Below are 19344 nucleotides of genomic sequence, written 5' to 3'. Positions count from 1 at the left end.
TGTGCCACTTTCTGTTATATCTTGACTCATTTTTTGTTTTTCATCCAACACCTGTAGTGTCACAGTTCCCTGAATGTTTGTTCCCCAGGCACTTGCTATTTTATGGACATTTCCTCTTTCCATACATCCATGCCCCTGGGCTTTTCTGTCATGTCCCTTTTCCTGTCCCTCTGTCCTCTGTCAGCTACTATACAACACATCACCTAATTCTCAGGGAATCAGTAGTCCCCATGCCTTAGTATTCCAGCTGTTGCTGTTTGTGTAACCTGTTGCTGAGTTTAATTAGCTATAGTGACATCATGTTGTCTTTGAGACTACGCCTATTGTTTATTTGGACTGGCTATCTGGATTATAAACTCTTTTCCACAATTTGAAGCTATTTTCAATTGTTATATCACTATTTGGACCCTGACTTCAGCTCCCATTTGCAGATTTCTATAAAAATAACATTGTGGACATTTTTATATATGACAAAAAGTCTTGTTGGTATCTATGATAAATAGGTACATTTGTTGGAGGTCTGAAAACTTATTGCCAGCATAAATGTGAGACATGCCACAAGCCTTTCTACCACTCTAATTTCTACATGCTTGTTTTCCGAATGGCTAAATAAAGCCCGCACTACTTCCTGCACTAGTGAATGTTGGTGTGGAACACAAATCTTGTGCATATTTACACAACACGGCCATAATTCCTTGGATGGTGTGTCATATCTACAAGGCAGTTTAACTGCACTTTGTGCAAGTCGGTCAAGAAATTGAAGAATATTGAGGTTATTATTTGGTCATGTCTGCAGTATTTGTTAAAATCATTTGTTATGTTCAATCGTTTATTTCATTACATGCTGATGAGACTCGTCTTATATGCTTTTTGTTATTTAATCAGTTTAAGAAGTACAGCTCTATTTTAAATTATTCTATAAATAGTGTCTGTGCCTATTTTAATGACCAATATCATCAAAATATATCTTTTTAAAAAAATATATATCCAAGATCAATAAGTGCTGGATTAGGTATAAGAGAGGAGGAGACACAATCATTGTAGCCTCAAACACGTGCATATTGAAAGAACATGGAAAACAGGACAAAATATGTCTGAAAAATGACTATTTATGCTTATGATTTGTTGGTTAAAAGAACAATGTAATGATTATATTTCAACATTTCTGGACTGGCTTCACATCACAATATGGAAAATAGCCACTGAAACATGTGATGTAGACATTTTAAAACACACTTTTTCCAGCCTGGTCTAAGCGAGTCTAGATGCCTTTTAAATGCAAATCAAATAATAATCAAAGGGAAATAAATGGCAGGTCTTGAGTGGTAAGTAAAGGCAGAGCTCAGTTTGTTGCTTTATACTGTCTCTTTGCCCTTACATCTGTAACCACAATGTATATCTTTTCAACATGAATCCTAATCCCATTGTGAAGAATCTGCATGTGTACGTCAGGTACAAAAAAAAACAACTGTAGCATGGTAGGCTGCCAGCCTCATTACAACTTCTCCAAACATGAAGTGTGCTATGGAAGGAATTATTAAACAGCACAAAGCAAACAGAGAGCATCCTGCAGGTACAAATGAACATATTCTCACTGACAGTCGGTACTTAGGTGACTGTAAGAAACTATGTTATGCAGGCCATTTTTTGTTTACATAGTATACACATAAACTGTAGTAATGTGACTGTAAATGCAATGCATCAGAGACTTTCAAACTTAATTTGGAATCATGGCTTCTCATTGTAACTACTGTATTTTTACAGAAGATGTTCAGTGTGTGTGTGTGTGTGTGTGTCAGCACAGACTGATGGTGCAGAGAGTACAGGAGGACAGACCTAGTAGTAGCTGAATTAAATGACCCCCTTGATTTTTTAAAGAAGTTTTCCTTTGTATAGGCCATTTGGTCCTTAATATTATTAACAGTAGTCTATCGTCTGGTATGGTTCCTTCTAATTTCAAGCATGTAGTAGTGCAACCACTAATTAAGAAGACCTCTCTCTACGCTTCTTTTCAAAGAACCCTCAAGTATGCTCAATTGAAAGCATTCTTGGATGAACATGATATCCTGAAGACCTTCAGTCTGGTTTTAAACCACTCCATAGCACGGAATCATCCGTGCTATGGAGTCTTTAATGATATTTTTATTGCGTCTGATGCTGATTCTCCTTGATTTATCTGCTGATTTTGACACAGTTGACCACCACATTTTGATTTCTCGCCTGCATGATGTCATGGGTATCTGTGGCCCTGCTTTAGAGTGGTTTAGATCTTATTTGGCAGCTAGAACCTTCCCTGTGGGTCTTGCCAGCTTTGAATCCCCCTCTGCTCCTCTGGGGTCCCCCAGGTTTCGGTTTTGGGCCCTTTGCTCTTTTCTCTACTTACTTCCTCTGGGTTTCATCCTCAGACACCATGATGTATCGTTCTATTGTTATGCAGATGATACCCAGGTTTATTTTCTGTTGAAATGAAAGGAGGGTTTTTCAATTGCTTGTTTACTGACATGTCTTGGTGACATTAAAGTTTGAATGGTGCTGAACCTTCTCCATTTTAATTACTTCAAGACTGAAGTAATGCTGTTTGACCCTAGCACTTCCAGTCCAGCACTCTTGGCCACTCACTCAGATCAGCTTGCCTTGTACAGAAGACGAGGAGGAAGCTCCGTGGAGATACAGCTTTCTCTATTGCTGCCCCAAGGTTGTGGAACAATTTGCCTTTGTATATAAGACAAGCCCCTACATTTTCCATGTTCAAAGCGCGACTTAAAACCTATTTCTATTCTCTAGCCTTTGGATTGGCATGACTGACTGATTTATAGATAATTTTATTATTACTCATTTATTGTATTTTTAGTTGAGTTTCAAATTTGCCCACTTTAAAAGTTGTCTTATTAAAATATTGAAATCAGTAATTGTTACTAGATTCATAGGTCCAAATCCAAACCCTGGTGTGTGTCAGGTGTGTGTAGCCAGTAACAAGTCACACCTACACAAAAACTTCCTGCATGCTGATAACACAGAAAACAAGAGAGGCCAAGAGGTCCAGAGGCCATCATCAGCATAACTTAAGGCGTTAAGCATAACGTTCTAGGCTGAAAATCATTAAGATTTGGTCATTTTAGTCTAGTTTTATTCAGTGCAACAATGTGACATTTTAGTCTTTTTTTTTAGTCAAATATTTCAGATTTTAGTCACGTTTCAGGCCAAACCAACACTGAGCATTTCAAACTTCAGCAAGCTGCTTTCAGATAAGATGTTCTACAGCTGATTTTAGGCTTAGAGGAAATTAAAATGAAAATACACCACTAAATGACAGATTAACAATGCAGCTTCGCAAGCGAGGATGTTTGGTCTGATGTTATTCAATTAATTCATTCATCCAGACAATAAAAAGAATAAAACTGTGAAATCTGAAAAGATGCCAGAACATTATCAAATCCAATGCAATCAAACTTTGTCAATACAAGTCAATCACTGCTGGTTTTAACTTTGCTTGATAACACAAACCCTGAGTATCCAAAAAATATAAAATTAAAAAAAAAAAAAAAAAAAAAAAAAAAAACCTTCACAATTGAAAAGAATCTTGTGGTAAATTCTACTCTACAGTGTTCAACTTGTCAGTACTGACTGTCATACAGTCAAATGTTGATAATAGGCTGTGCACTACCATTTGAATAAATTTGTTAAGAAAATATTTGAAAATTCTTTTCATGCGACATAAGAAAAGTCACTGGTTACTGTCCAACAAACTTTATTCAAGCCCCAAACTACATAAAATGCTGGCATTTAATAACAGGCAGATTTTGTGTAAAAGACAGACTGCATTTAGCTGCACTGACTAATTCAAGTGCAGCAAGACATCTGCTTTTTTCCAAGTCCTGCTGCTGTTGTATTTTTTCCCTGCCACTATATGTTCAGCTGATCTTAACTACTGAAACCACAAAAAACACCTTTGTTCTCAAGGACCAAATGTCACAAATGAAGAAAGAAACAAAGGAGAAAAATTGAGAGAACACTCACCATGGTAACTGGACCACTATACATGATTTACATTAAAATAAGCCTGTAACGTCAATACCAACTTCAGAAAGTTGAATGAAAATTGAATTAAAGAAAAGAAATTGGTTAACTTTGCAGCAATTGTACACATAAACCAGTGGAAACACATTGTACCTCAAAGAATGAGAAGGCATAGCTAATAAACAAACAAAAAAAAAAAAAACAACAACAAAAAAACCTTGTGGTAAAATGTGTTTCAGTGACATATCGAGTGTTTTCCAGTAAGTATTTCTCACAACCACAAACAAACACTATTTTTGTTCATTCAGTTATTTGGCAGGAGACACGGAAAATATTCTCAACTGTATTAAAGGACAGATCAATGACTCCCCAAAATGGTACTTGTGCAGTTTTTGCGATGCATGTGGAAATCCTGGGGAGTATGGATTTTGGAGTAGTTCAACTAATTGAAAACTAATTGAAAAAAGAAAGATGAAGTAGAAAATGAGCCGTTTTTCAGACAGTTTTAGTGTAGATGGAGAATCTAACAAAATCCAGCAGTGACAAAATCATTTTCACATGAAAATGGTGTCCTCACACTCACAGGTTGCAGTGTGTTTTTTGGTACCTAGTGTAGATGTAGTTTACAACAGCAATTCTAGTTGACTAGTATTAAAGACAACACTGGAAATATACCTCTCCTGTGTTACTGGGAGCCAAATTAATCTCTCCACAAGAACTAAGAGCCTGTTGGTACGCAGAAATAAATAAGATTTTGCACAAGTTCTGTACAAATGTAATGCTATAATGAAGCAACACACTCTTCTTTGGAGGAAACAGCACAAACACTGTTTCTGACTGTGATATCACAAGGTGCATCAGTGCAGTTTGTTCACTTGTCACGTCATGCTAGAATTAACTTTATTTCATGCATACCTTGGATCGAGTTTATTTAAGAAACTATATATACAGGTCAGGAACTTTCTGTTACAGTAGGTAATTTTCATCAGCACCGTGGGCACAATTAATGCTTAGTGTTGAAATAGAAGCCCTTTAAATATTGGCAGCCTGTCTGTCCATTTTACTTGCCTCTAATATATTAACAGACAATCAGATGGCAGTGAGGGCTTTTCACTGGCAGTACAAACTGTGCAATGCAAGCACAAGAAAGGAGGCTATGTGGATTTGAGTTAGACATTTGAGAACTTATTTATATCCTTGCCTCAACTATTATGGATTACAGAGCTTCAAAGATACAGTCATTTTAGAGAGAGTCATTGAGTATACAGATTATGTAATCCATTGTCAGACAGGGAATACACTAGATGTCTCAGATGTGATTATTTTTAAATAAGCAAAGACACCCGAGATGTTAAGTGAACCATCAGGGTCCCTTGATGTGCCATTTTTCATTTTTTTTTTGTTTTTACTGATATAATTTATGATGTTGATGATATATTTTTTGACAGACTACAGCTGATCACATGCTTGTATACTTTTTATTTATGCAGAATTGACAGAATGGTGTCAATTGTCATGGTAAACAGAGAACTGACAGTAATAAATGTTTGCACTGAATGCTTAAATTCTTTACTTAATTCTTTGATCATTTCGTGCAGTCATTTTTAGTCAGAATACATAGACAAGTCACTGCTGATCCCTCTAGGAATTGTCACAAGACGCTGTAGTCCATCCCAAATCTAGGGAACCTTTTAAATAATTGTTTTTGATTTAGCACCTGAAAATGTATTGTATGGTAGTGTACTGTGTCATTGCAAATGTATTTCCGACTCTGTAATGTACAGTAGCTGACCATATTTAACTGGTCAAAATGTTTAACACAAGACACTGAGTGATAACAGGCAAAACTGAGTCAACTATGACCCAAACCAAGATCCTCCAAAGTGTTTACATTTGGGCACAGATCCGCCACTTATCAGCAGGCAAAGGGAGCAAATGCTGGGAGCACATGGGAGAGAGCGGACAAACTTTAAACTACAGCAGTGGAAATGTACAAAGTTTGAAATGATAATAGGACACCTGACCTCATGTCTCACTGTGCAAGTGGTGTGCAGTGTGCATGACTCTGTGCGAATGACAACAATGAAATCCACTGAAAAAGAAAAAAATGAAGAGGAGCTGCCTCTGTGGGAGTGAGAAGAGAAAGAAGAAAAATGAGGAAGAGGAAGGAAAAAAGTGGAGCAGATAACGATTACATATAATACTAAGCAAAATGGCTAACTTGGACAATACTTTTCTGTAGTTAACTGATGAAAACTGTGCCCAGCTGAGATAACCGTCAAGTTAAATACTAAATAAAAAAATTTGGACAGGTACTCTCCAAATTACTAAGGTGTGTTGGTGTAAGCTACTGTGTTATGTGCAGCGTGGTGTATGTATTTTATTGTAGAGGACACTGGGTGACTTTTTGTCTCAGCACTTATAGCTCATAGTGTATTTATATTAGAGATATGAAATACTGACACAATGTACCCTGACATGTCTACGTCAAATAGCATTTTTTCCACCCTCTCCAGCTGTTTCACAGAATTCCTTAATACATCTCAAATTGAAGGAGTTGTAACAATAAGAGTGAGGAATTAAAAATTGAGACTATGCATAAATTAGTTTATTCTAAGTGCACACCAAAACTTCAACAAATTCCAAAAATACATAATAAATAATTCATATTAGATCTATCCCCTAACCTGCAGTTGTCATGGTAAAAAAAAATGTTATTGTTGCTCATATAGACTTTGTATTTTATCATCACTCACATAGCGTATACATTGTCAGTCTTTTACATTTGCAAGTGTAATTTCTTCTTACTTATTCCTTTTTTCGATAATTAGTACTTTTCTGCTGAGAGTGTATCCTCTACCTTTCCCCTGAGAATGTTGTTCCAGTCAGTCACATTAGCTGATTGCAGGGCACACTTTCTCTAAACAGCAAGCCAGGTCTCAGAGACAACAGACAAACAGACAAAACAACGGTTGCACCATGGCCATGTTTGTATTTCAATGCTCCGATACAGGATGTTCAGGTTCATGAACATGTACAAGCACACATACAAACATACTGTGTGTCTGTCCAATCAGTCCAGACAAAATATATCATTCAAATAATCCTTTAACCCCTAAAATTTATAACATTTAGTTTGCGAGCCCCAACCCCAACCAAGTTTATTCTTTTAATGGACAGAAGAAACTAGAAAAACACCAGCATCCGAATTTAGCAGTCTCGTAGCAGAAGGAATAAAAGAATTGGAGAAACGATTTTAACTTAGAGACTACTCTCTAATATAATACAAATTGTATAATTTTATCTTTAACAGTATCACCACTAAACAAATTCCAGATTTGATTAAAACAACTTACTTTCTTACCTGTAATGTGTTTGATTGTAAATTCTTAGTTCCTATTCACACAGCCCTCAAATTCCACATACAAGATCAGGAAAGAAATAGTCATACATGAATCTGATCACATGACTCTTAGGTCTTCCCTTTCAGGTGAGACTGTTGTTAAAACCATCCCTGGTCTCCCCTACTTTCCATATCTCTAGTGTAGACGTAGAGTTTTTTTGCCAATGAAAACTGTATATTTTTTTTTTATTTATTTATTTTTTTCTAGGGCAACAGACTCACCACTGTTTGGGGAATTGGAACAACTAAAATTATAATAAACTAGTTATTTAAGTTAGTTAATTAAACCAGAGATTTCTAAACCAGAGATTTGTGTGTGTTACAGGTACAGCTGATGCTGATCTTTTCAATATGCAGGTGAAAAGAGACAGCCAGACTCGTCAGTAGCTTTCTGTTGGTTTTAGAAGACTTCGGATATCCTCACATTGTTGATTCATGTCTCTGTCTGTGTCACCTTGGGGAGATCCAGTTCTCAGTTTAAAGCTTTACGCATACATAATACATGCCATTTTATACATATTAGAACTCCATTCACTCACACTGTACATACTCCACGCTTGCAAGTTTCCAATACTGTATATCATTAGGACCAATATCTTATTTTATTTTTTATTTTTTTGGTAAAGTTGAATTTAATATGAAGTACTTTACTAAGGAACATAAAATGTGGAGGATATTAAATATTAAATGAATAATAATAGATTGTAGATTTCTAAGGTGCTCCTTATTCTGTCTGCTGGATGTGTAAGTACAATAAACCTATTTATATGTAAAGAGGTGTACTAAGAATAGAGAAAACACAAAGAGAAACACTGAAGTCATGCAGAAGTTACTCTATGGGAGTTCCTGGAGTACAGTGAAAACATAGCATATTTGAATACTTTGCGATGTTTTTTAAATAGTAAAAGTTAATGTTAAAGGTTTTCTTCATTTGCTTCTCTCTCCCTTGTTCTGTGAACAACATATTTTCAGGAAAGCTTTGGTTTACAGTCTTTTCTCCACCATATAAATCAAACATTATCAGCAAAACAATATCAGCAAAACAATACTTCCAATTCTTACATACAGGCCAGGTTTTACAGTTGCTTAACTTCGGTTTATTTTTTCTTTCAAATCAGTTCAACCTGATTTTGACAATACATCCATCCATCCATTATCTATACCCACTTATTCCCAGAGGTGGGAAGTAACAAAGTACAAATGCTTCGTTACTGTACTTAAGTAGATTTTTCAGGTATCTGTACTTGAGTATTTATTTTTCTGACAACTTTTTACTTTTACACACCCTACATTTAAACACAAATATCTGTACTTTCTACTCCTTACATTATGAAAACAGGCTCATTACGTTTTCAACCTCCATGGATGACAACACGACGTAAAAGATGTAACTAACTAAAGAGGGAAATCGAGTGAGTGTACAGGTTATGACAGAGAAAACTTGCAGTGCCACATGGAGGTAAAAAGGGATCCAGGGAGTGTTGCTGAGTCCGATGATGATGAACCAGATTCAGAAAAGCAAGACATTCCCCAATCATGGCCGTATTTAAAACAACTGTTAGATGTTGTCAGCTCCAACAACGATTCATTGTGAATACATTTTGTGTTTTGTTCCCTGTACCAGCACTGTGCAGGTTGTTAACAGAAGAAGAAGATTTTCCTTTTTTTGTGTCGAAATTTTTTAGTTTTGTGGAGTTATCAAAAGATGTATTGTGTATCATTGACAGCAAAAAACATTTTTACTTTTTACTTTATTACTTAAGTTCATTTCAGACCCTGTACTTTACTTGAGTAAAAGAGCTGAAGTGGTACTTCTGCTTTTACCAGAGTCTTTTTTCACACAAGTATCTGTACTTCTACTTAAGTATAGTATAGAGTACTTTTTCCACCTCTGCTTATTCCTAATTAGGGTCAAGGGTAATGCTGGAGCCTATCCCAGCTCTCTTTGGGTGAAAGGCAGGGGTACACCCTGGACAGGTCACCAGTCCATCACAGGGCCACATAGAGACAAACAACCTCACACACTCACACTCACTCCTATGGGCAATTTAGAGTCACCAATCAACCTGACATACATGTTTTTGGACTGTGGGAGGAAACCAGAGTACCTGGAGAAAACCCACACAAGCACAGGGAGAACATGCAAACTCCACACAGAAAGGTCCCTGATGGGTTTCAAACCAGGAACCTTCTTGCTGTGCCCATGACTCATCCACTGTTCTACCCGAGTTTGACAATACATTTATAACCAAAATGCTGTTAATATAGTAAGCACGTCATTATACCTGTACTAAATTACTGATTTGAGAGATGTAGTTAACTAGATCCAAATCAAATTTTCTCTTATTTCTTCCCCAAAAAAATCTGCTAGGTAAATCTCAAATGTTACAAAAATAAATTAGTAATCTATAAATGTATTAATTTTATAATTTCATTATACCCGTCGGTGTGAAAAAATCACTAAGGAATGGTATTTACTGTACCTTATCATTTCTATTTTAAAATGCATTTGTGGCAGACATGAAGGAGAAACTGTGGTAAAATTTTCACTGCATGATGATGGATAAAATGCAAACTCAGCATTACTACATGACAGAAATTATGAAAATGAGGCTGCTGAACTGAAGACAGTGGCATGGGATGCAGTCCAGTAGCCAACACTGTACAGTCCAATACCTGACACCAAATTCATGTATAATAATTACACACAGGTATACTCTTTACAACTGTTCTGATCAATCATTTTATAATTATTAATGACAAAAACTATATTGAAAATGGAAATTATTTGCATTTATGTAACACTACTATCCAGAGTACTTCCCAGTTTTGCCCTAATTTTGACCATTCTTACACAAAGCAACAGCATTAAGACACTACTGAAGGTGTTCAATGTCTTAGCCACTGACACACTGATGAGAAGAGCTGAGTGCAATTATTGACACAATTGGGTTAATGCTGTTTAATGCTGGTTAATCCTGGGCATCACTAACATACAGCAAAGGTATCCACTGACATCTGTATGAGACCACAGGTACTTGACAGAGCATCACTATTTGATGCTCTGGGAATGAGGATAGTCTGATTCACATTTGCCCATCACTTTGATTCACTGTCCAATTGCTGTAAAGTGTCCCTGATTATTTCTTATTTGTAGTCACTTGTGCATACCTGCCTACACCTCTATCACTCATTCATCCAGCTTCACTCATTTGCAGGATCATATATTGTGCTTTTTAACCTGTCTCCCAGCCCTTGTTATGTCTACCTGTCTGCCCATAATGTCTGCTGTTTGTGTCTTTGACTGCCCACTCTCTTTTGTATTTGCCTTCTCTAATTGCCTTCCTATTGCCAACCTTGTTTTTGAACAAAGACCAAGTAAACTGGCTTTTTATCTTACTGCCTGCCTGTGTATCTTGCTTTTGTGCACTCACAACAATTGCTAGATTTGTTACAGCTGTACAACAGTAATGTGAACATTTTGTGAGCAACAGCAGTGGGTAGATTCTACTACATTTTGCCTACAAACCTGATTTTGATAATGGGGATCATACAGAGATATTAAAATTGTTCATGGTAGTAGTGAAAATTGCACTTTAGTAGAAAGCAACACAATGGCCAATTCTTAGACCATTAGAATAATTAAAATATATTAAAGTATATTGCTGGCACAAACAATGCTGTTCATTTCCAAGCTAGTAATTCAAAAAGATAAAAATGAATAAGCTTTAATAATAAGCATTAAACCAGTACCAGAGAGCATGCTCTTTGCTTAAAATATTTTCAGACGACAAAATTGGTTTAAAGGAAAACAAAGTTCATTTGTTGAATTTATTAACAGCTTTGGAGGAAAAAATAATAAAGATATCTTACCTTTCCAACGTACTGAGGTTCAGGTCCCATGTGTTCCTCCAGAACAAAGAACTGGTTCCAGACCCAGCCTCTCTTGGGGCGATGGTGGGAATCCTTGTCTATGTCCACTAACTTGGTCTGGTTTCTTGGTGCTCTAATGGATATTCTGGAGTTGGCATTGGGGTTCTTGGAGTCAGACCTGGCATTTGCTTGTAAAGGAGGTCGGGCTTTGGAATGGGATTTAGGACTGGATATCAAAGCTGGGTTGGAATTGTAGTAGTTGCTGGGATTCATTGTACCAGATGAGTTGGATCTTTGATTGGAGCTGGGTAATGAAGGTAATTTAGTGTTGTACTCAGAATTTGTCATATTTGTTATTACCTTAGAGTTGGTGCCTACCTTGGGCTTTGACTGAGACAGAGATGCAAGCCTTGGTTTTGGATTGTTTTTGGTGTTGAGTTTTGAAGATTTCTTGGGATAGTTTAAAGTGTTTCTTTCCACATGATTAGAATTTGATTTGTTTGCCAACCCATGCCTTGTATCAGAACTCTGTCTGTGTGCATGCTCTAGCTCCAGTCTAGTGTTTGAGCTTGATGTGGCCTTGGCGATAGCAGATGGAAAGTTTGAGTTTGACTTGTGTTTGTCTGTATGGTAGGAAATAGTGTTAAGCCTAGACTTCAACTGAGACTTGGTCCAGATGTTCTGGCTGGAGCTTGAATGCAGGCTGGGCTTCAGTGCAGTCATATATTTGTCAGGACTGGTGCTTGGGATTGGGGTTGGTTCAGGTAGTAATTTGAGCCTTGGGTTTTGGTACAGGCTGGGCTTAGGGTTAGTGTGAGGGCTCAGACTGACCTGGGTCCCATAACAACTCTGGGAGACAACACATAGGAAGACCACCAGAGGACAAAGACAGGAAACTGCTGCCACGCCAAATGGAACTCTCATTGTAAAGACAGAGTGGTCTGGAAATGTCTTCCCCTCTCACCTCCACTGTGTCATACCACTATGGGTATACACTCAAACACACAGATTCACAGTCCTTTTTACAGTTCTGGGTAGCAAGAAATGTCCACATAGTACAGTCCTAAGAATCATTCCATATATTTCCCCCAGAAAGATAAAAAAGAAATCCATAATCACGTTTAGTGCTTTAACATTGTGTGGTGTTCTCTTGTTTCCTGCATTGTTCCCACATGAGGACCACTTGGATTATTTTTTATAAGCTAAGCAGCTCAACTAGTTAAACATTAAAGAGGCACAAACCAATCATATACTGAAGTCCACAACAGATTTGTGTCAACAATATATATATATATATATATATTTTATATATATATGTATGCATGTATATATTTCTAATATTACCTATTGTCAAAAGCTAAATTTTGTTTTGTTGATGTTGACGGCAGAATGTAAACAGCTGCTGGTTGGGTCAGATGCTCATCAATGGTTTTCTCTCCTAAAAGAAAGAGGAAAAAAACATGATCAAATGCCTTTTTTTTAAAAACTAGAAGTACCAGTAAACTCAATTACACTCAACAACTAATAAAAAAGCCACTATATAACATGGATGAACCTGCAAAAACACACTGATTCACAGTGGCAACCTCTTTTGAAACCTCTCCTATAATCAAATATTTATGGAAGGCTAATTTCAAGTTTAAGGTTGTACAATGCGTGTTGCTTTAAGTAAATCACTAAAACTGTTTCAGAGTGGAGAAAGGTTTGTTTATTAAAGCAGACCAGGCTTCAAAGCTAAGCACTGATTAAGACTAGTTTTGTTGATTTACCTTAAAGTCATTAATTTTTAGTACAGAGCTAATTGCCAGTTTGCACACAATGAAAGATTTCTGTCATCATGTTCCAAATCTACACAGATTGCAGTGCCATTTATGTACTGCCTTTGAATGTGTCTGCAAATAAGTTTTGCAACTGACACCGATCTACTCAGACAATATGAAAAAGAGATATATGGCATACAAACTTTAAAGTGTGGTTTTAGCAGTAGTGTTCAGTGTTAAATTAAGCTATCACAATAATAATTAAATCAATCTCAGTTACACATATGCACCTGTTTACCTACTTTTTCCACATTTTCACATACTTACTTATCCAATTACTCAAGCAAGATGTCTACTTTATCACAGTTTGTCATCTTTAGTTTTCTGTATGTATTGTTACAATGAAGACATTAGCATATCTCAAGCAGAAAATGAAGCTTGAGAACAATAGCAACTAACAAAAGCTTTTAATTCTCCAGTCAAAGAATGTGCTGGTTTGACAGCCCGAACTCCAGCATGTTGCTTGGATTGTTTTGTATTTTCTTTCCTTGTTTATTGGATGCACTGCACAAGCTTGCAAGATTTCTTGCATTACTTTCAATCTAAATCACTCCACCTGCCACCTGCACCAGTCTCGTCTACAAGCATGCAAAGCATTAAAAATACAGAAGTTATATGTTTCATCAATGATAGAGCCTAGCTGAAGAAGCCTCTGCTGAAATGAGTCTTCTTTTCTCTCTGCTCCATCTGTCTTTTGTGAGTGATTGATTTTGAATGAACTGATTATAAGAAAAGAATGAGAATACATCAGCTTGAGCTACGAAGCTAATTTTCACCAGACACAAAGTTAATGTAGATTTGTAATGAGAACGTGTACTGTCTCCTTGTACTTGAAGAAATTATTTTTGAAATGATTGCATATTGGCTATTTGCTGGTCCCCCTCCATGTTAATACACAGAATTAGATTACCGAATGTTGGGGTTTGTTTTTCTTAAATTAATTTGCTTGTTTTTTTTTGTTTGTTTTTTTTACTATGATGTGCATTTTATTAATTATTAATTATTTTATTAATGATATGCCGAGGCCCAGAAAACCAATGTTGTCAGTATAAATTGTACATCAGTTAAAATGCTGCAGTTTCTCTTGTAATGATACACAAACAGCCAATATATTACATACAGTGACTGTGTTCATTGTATTTAACAGCAAATGAAATTGAAGCATAAATAAATTAGAACTCTATCAATAAAACACGGTTCCCTATCTCTCTGGGTGAACACATTATCTCCAAATGATAATATGAGTTTCAACCTGTTATGCTAGTTTTCATTTAATGGCAGCCTTTCTGTCTGAGCTTATTATACATGGTCCCATTGTGAATGCACAGAACTGCTCTATTATTGCAATTACATGAATGAATTTGACAGTTCAGGGGCCAAACTGTCTTATCTGTACATGACGTTCAATTTGGAGCTTCAAGGATCTAATGGACTCTAATCAGAGAAAAAGCCATGTGTACTTAAGAGTTCATGGATTATTATTGTAAAATGACATTGGACAATAAAAAGTAAGATTACATTTTGTAACTCTAGACTATGACTAGAGGGTGATTCCTCTGAAGAGGCTCTATGATATTTCAGCCCAGTGATTTCTTAATGTTTGACAGTTCAGCACCTCATTGTTGCTCAGAAGCCTTTTGTCCTTATTTTGTTTGCCATAACCACAGCAATTTAATGTGCCCTGTGGAGTTTTATCTGAAATGAACAGTTTCCTGCACACCTTATCCATTGTTGGAATGGAGTAGGAATGGAATCATGACAAGGCTGCTGTCAAATCTCACTATGTGAAAATGGCATTCAGCAAAAAATGCATCTGGATCAGCTCAACGATGTCTGCTGAATAGCCACTGCGTGGTGTACAATCATGCTAAAATCATGTGCTCTGGAATGGACCTGTGTGTGTGTACTCTGTTTACTACTCAGTAACTTCATTAGTTGGATGGAAATTCTAATATACAGTGGGTACGGAAAGTATTCAGACCCCTTTAAATTTTTCACTCTTTGTGTCATTGCAGCCATCTGCCAAAATCAAAAAAGTTCATTTTATTTCTCATTAATGTACACTCAGCACCCCATCTTGACAGAAAAAAACAGAAATGTAGAAATTTTTGCAAATTTATTAAAAAAGAAAAACTGAAATATCACATGGTCATAAGTATTCAGACCCTTTGCAGTGACACTCATATTTAACTCACATGCTGTCCATTTCTTCTGATCCTCCTTGAGATGGTTCTGCTCCTTCATTGGAGTCCAGCTGTGTTTAATTAAACTGATTGGACTTGATTAGGAAAGGCACACACCTGTCTATATAAGACCTTACAGCTCACAGTGCATGTCAGAGCAAATGAGAATCATGGGGTCGAAGGAACTGCCCAAGGAGCTCAGAGACAGAATTGTGGCAAGGCACAGATCTGGCCAAGGTTACAAAAGAATTTCTGCAGCACTCAAGGTTCCTAAGAGCACAGTGACCGCCATAATCCTCAAATGGAAAAAGTTTGGGATGACCAGAACTCTTCCTAGACCTGGCCGTCCAGCCAAACTGAGCAATCGTGGGAGAAGAGTCTTGGTGAGAGAGGTAAAGAAGAACCCAAAGATCACTGTGGCTGAGCTCCAGAGATGCAGTAGGGAGATGGGAGAAAGTTCCACAAAGTCAACTATCACTGCAGCCCTCCACCAGTCGGGGCTTTATGGCAGACTGGCCTGACGGAAGCATCTCCTCAGTGCAAGACACATGAAAGCCCGCATAGAGTTTGCCAAAAACCACATGAAGGACTCCCAGACTATGAGAAATAAGATTCTCTGGTCTGATGAGACCAAGATTGAACTTTTTGGCGTTAATTCTAAGCGGTATGTGTGGAGAAAACCAGGCACTGCTCATCACCTGCCCAATACAATCCCTACAGTGAAACATGGTGGTGGGAGCATCATGTTGTGGGGGTGTTTTTCAGCTGCAGGGACAGGACGACTGGTTGCAATTGAAGGAAAGATGAATGCGGCCAAGTACAGAGATATCCTGGAAGAAAACCTCTTCCAGAGTGCTCAGGACCTCAGACTGGGCCGAAGGTTCACCTTTCAACAGGACAATGACCCTAAGCACACAGCTAAAATAACAAAGGAGTGGCTTCGGAACAACTCTGTGACCGTTCTGGACTGGCCCAGCCAGAGCCCTGACCTAAACCCAATTGAGCATCTCTGGAGAGACCTGAAAATGGCTGTCCACCAACGTTCACCATCCAACCTGACAGAACTGGAGAGGATCTGCAAGGAAGAATGGCAGAGGATCCCCAAATCCAGGTGTGAAAAACTTGTTGCATCATTCCCAAGAAGACTCATGGCTGTACTAGCTCAAAAGGGTGCTTCTACTCAATACTGAGCACAGGGTCTGAATACTTATGACCATGTGATATTTCAGTTTTTCTTTTTTAATAAATTTGCAAGAATTTCTACATTTCTGTTTTTTTCTGTCAAGATGGGGTGCTGAGTGTACATTAATGAGAAATAAAATGAACTTTTTTGATTTTGGCAAATGGCTGCAATGACACAACGAGTGAAAAATTTAAAGGGGTCTGAATACTTTCCGTACCCACTGTATCTTCCAAAGTCAAGTGCCACAGAGACAACAAAATCCTTCAGAAGGCACAAGAACAGCTACTAAATGAAAGGATACGACAGGTTCACTTTACAACTGACACCTTGAAACAAACTACAGACCACCTTCTCCAAGAACTTTCCTCCACTCTGCCCAGACCTGCTTGGGATGCAGTCATACAGTTTGTCCTGTAGGCACAGTTGGCTCAACACCAGAAAGGTTAAAAAAGAGACAAAGCAAGAAGTTTGATATCCTTCACTTTCGCAGGGAGACAGGAGAAAAAGGAAAATGGCACAACCACAGTGGTCACAAAGGACAAACGGGTTAAGAACCTTTCAGACAGGGAACTCTCCCAAGCAGAGAGAGATGTCCGAGCCAAGGGACTTAACTTTGCGGTCATATCCAAACATGTTCCTGTGGTAGACTTTATCACAGCCACAGAATCTGCCATTTGCAACAATGGCTTACCTAACACAGAAGTAGAGGAACTCAGCTAAAAGTCACTGCAGCACTCTATAGTTCTAAGACACCATCCAACCTCACCACCCAGGAGAGCAGGGCCCTGTCATCCCTGCAGACAAAGGGAGATGCACAGTGGTTCTAAACACAGCAGACAAGAAAAAGGTGATTGACTGTTTAAAGAACCTGGAAAAGGACAATGCCATTGAGAGGACCACCTACTACAGTCTGTATCCTGTGGAGACCACCCCCTGTCTGTAGGGGCTCCCTAAGATACACTAAGAAGGAGCCCCCTCTCAGGCCCATTGTCAGCAGCATAAACTCAGTGACATGTAACATTGCCAAACACCTTGCCACCATCTTAACGCCACTGGTAGGTCACACAGACCACCACATCTGGAACTCAGAGGAGTTTGCCTCCAAAGTTAGAGATCTAAAACTGGATAGAGATGAAACTATGGTGTCCTTTGATGTTACATCCCTTTACACCAGCATCCCTACAACTGATGCTTTAACATCTGTTAGGAGAAGACTAAAAGAGGACAGCACCCTCTCTACCAGGAGCAGCCTTAACCCAGACCAAATTTGCCTGCTATTGGACCTTTGTCTGAACACCACATACTTCTCATACAGAGCTGAATTTTACAGACAGAAAGATGGATGCGCCATGAGCTCCGCTGTGTCACCCATTGTTGCCAACCTGTACATGGAAGAAGTGGAGAAGAAAGCTCTCAGCTCCTTCACAGGGATGGCACCGACTCACTGGTTCAGATATGTGGTTGACACCTACGTGAAAATCAAGACCCAGGTAGTTCAAGCCTTCACAGATCACATCAATGCAGTAGACACAAACATCAAATTCACCAGAGAGAACACCAAAGAGAACAGTCTAGCCTTTTTGGACTGTGAGGTCGTCATTGAGTCTGATGGAAATAGAAGTCTACAGGAAACCCACACACACAGACCACTACCTTCATTTACAGCCCTCAAAGTACCCTAAGTGGGCCTTCAACAAGGCAACATCCACATCAGGCAGAAAAACAAGAGAAACCGCTGAGCCTTAAGATGCACAGAGGAAAAACCTGGTCATTCCCTATGTAGCAGGTGTTTCAGAGAGGCTTAAATGGATTTTTGGGAAACATCAGATACCAATACCAAAAACATAGAGACAGAGACTGGTTCACCCTAAAGACCGGACACCTACCACCCAAAATATGAGCAATGTGGTATATGCTGTCCAATGTAAGGAAGAATGGTCAGAACTCTACATTGGAGAACCCAAACAACCAAACAACACTGGCTCAAACATATACCTACACTCACACTGATTATTAATCCTGTACTGCTTTAGTAAACATATTATTTGGTTAAATGGCCCTTGGCATTCTTTACTTCCACTAGACTCTTTTGGTAACCACCATTGAACTACTGATATAATTTTGGTTGAATTTTTGACCACCCCTCATTGACATACACCCAGCACAATGAGGAGGTCCAAGGAGGACAGTGCAGATCGTAGAAGATTGCAGATTTACAGAAATTAGGAATGTGTCTTGTAGCTATTTCTAAACAACTACATATCAACAGTTCAAACAGTAACTCATAGGCGCAAGACACTGAAATTGTGGCCATTTTACCAAGATTCAGCTCAATTTTCAATTCAGTTCATTACAATCATCTCCAGGCACTTTCAAAAAAACAAAAACAAAACCCAACAAATCTCTTAGGAGCAAGCACTTGGTGACAGTGCTCACAGAATTTATTTATTTTTAAAAAACTTTTTATTTTTAGTTATACTGTGAAGAAAGAACTCAAAAGTACTTTTTTTTTTTTCATTATAACCAGAAATGTTAGTCCACTGTGTAGTAATGACCTCTAAAAGGAAAACTCCACAGTGTGGACTGTAACTGTCTGAAACCTCACTTTTCACTGAACGAGATTGAAAAAAGTCTTAGTCCTCTTGAAACTTCTTCTACTCTTACAGGTTGCCACTACAGACTTCTGAAGGAAATAATTACATCCAAAAGCAGGATTTACTCACCACATACAGTAAATGAATTCTAACATGTTCAGAATTATAATAAAATTACTCCAAAAGAGCAAGCTTTACAGTGTATTGTACTTTTACCAAAACATAAATGTAAGCTAGAGCTAGGTAATGGGAGAATGAATCAAAACAAATC

At 37.9% G+C, this 19344-nt stretch overlaps 1 protein-coding gene across 4 annotated transcripts in view; it reads right to left on the bottom strand.

The window, feature by feature from the left end:
* Positions 1-12366, bottom strand: part of LOC113134847 (cadherin-18-like) — a 129578-nt gene extending 117212 nt beyond the window's left edge. For all 4 annotated transcript variants that reach the window (XM_026314387.1, XM_026314386.1, XM_026314389.1 and 1 more), the window contains exon 1: positions 11294-12366. In XM_026314387.1, the coding sequence (XP_026170172.1) occupies positions 11294-12217 (924 nt within the window). In that variant the 5' untranslated portion in view covers positions 12218-12366. The remainder of the gene's footprint in view (positions 1-11293) is intronic.
* Between the last annotated feature and the right edge of the window lie 6978 nt (positions 12367-19344).

The sequence above is a fragment of the Mastacembelus armatus genome, chromosome 17 (genome assembly GCF_900324485.2).
Source record: "Mastacembelus armatus chromosome 17, fMasArm1.2, whole genome shotgun sequence".
Taxonomy (NCBI): Eukaryota; Metazoa; Chordata; class Actinopteri; order Synbranchiformes; family Mastacembelidae; genus Mastacembelus; species Mastacembelus armatus.
Note: the sequence above shows the minus strand (reverse complement) of the source record. Positions and strands in the feature narration are given on the sequence as shown.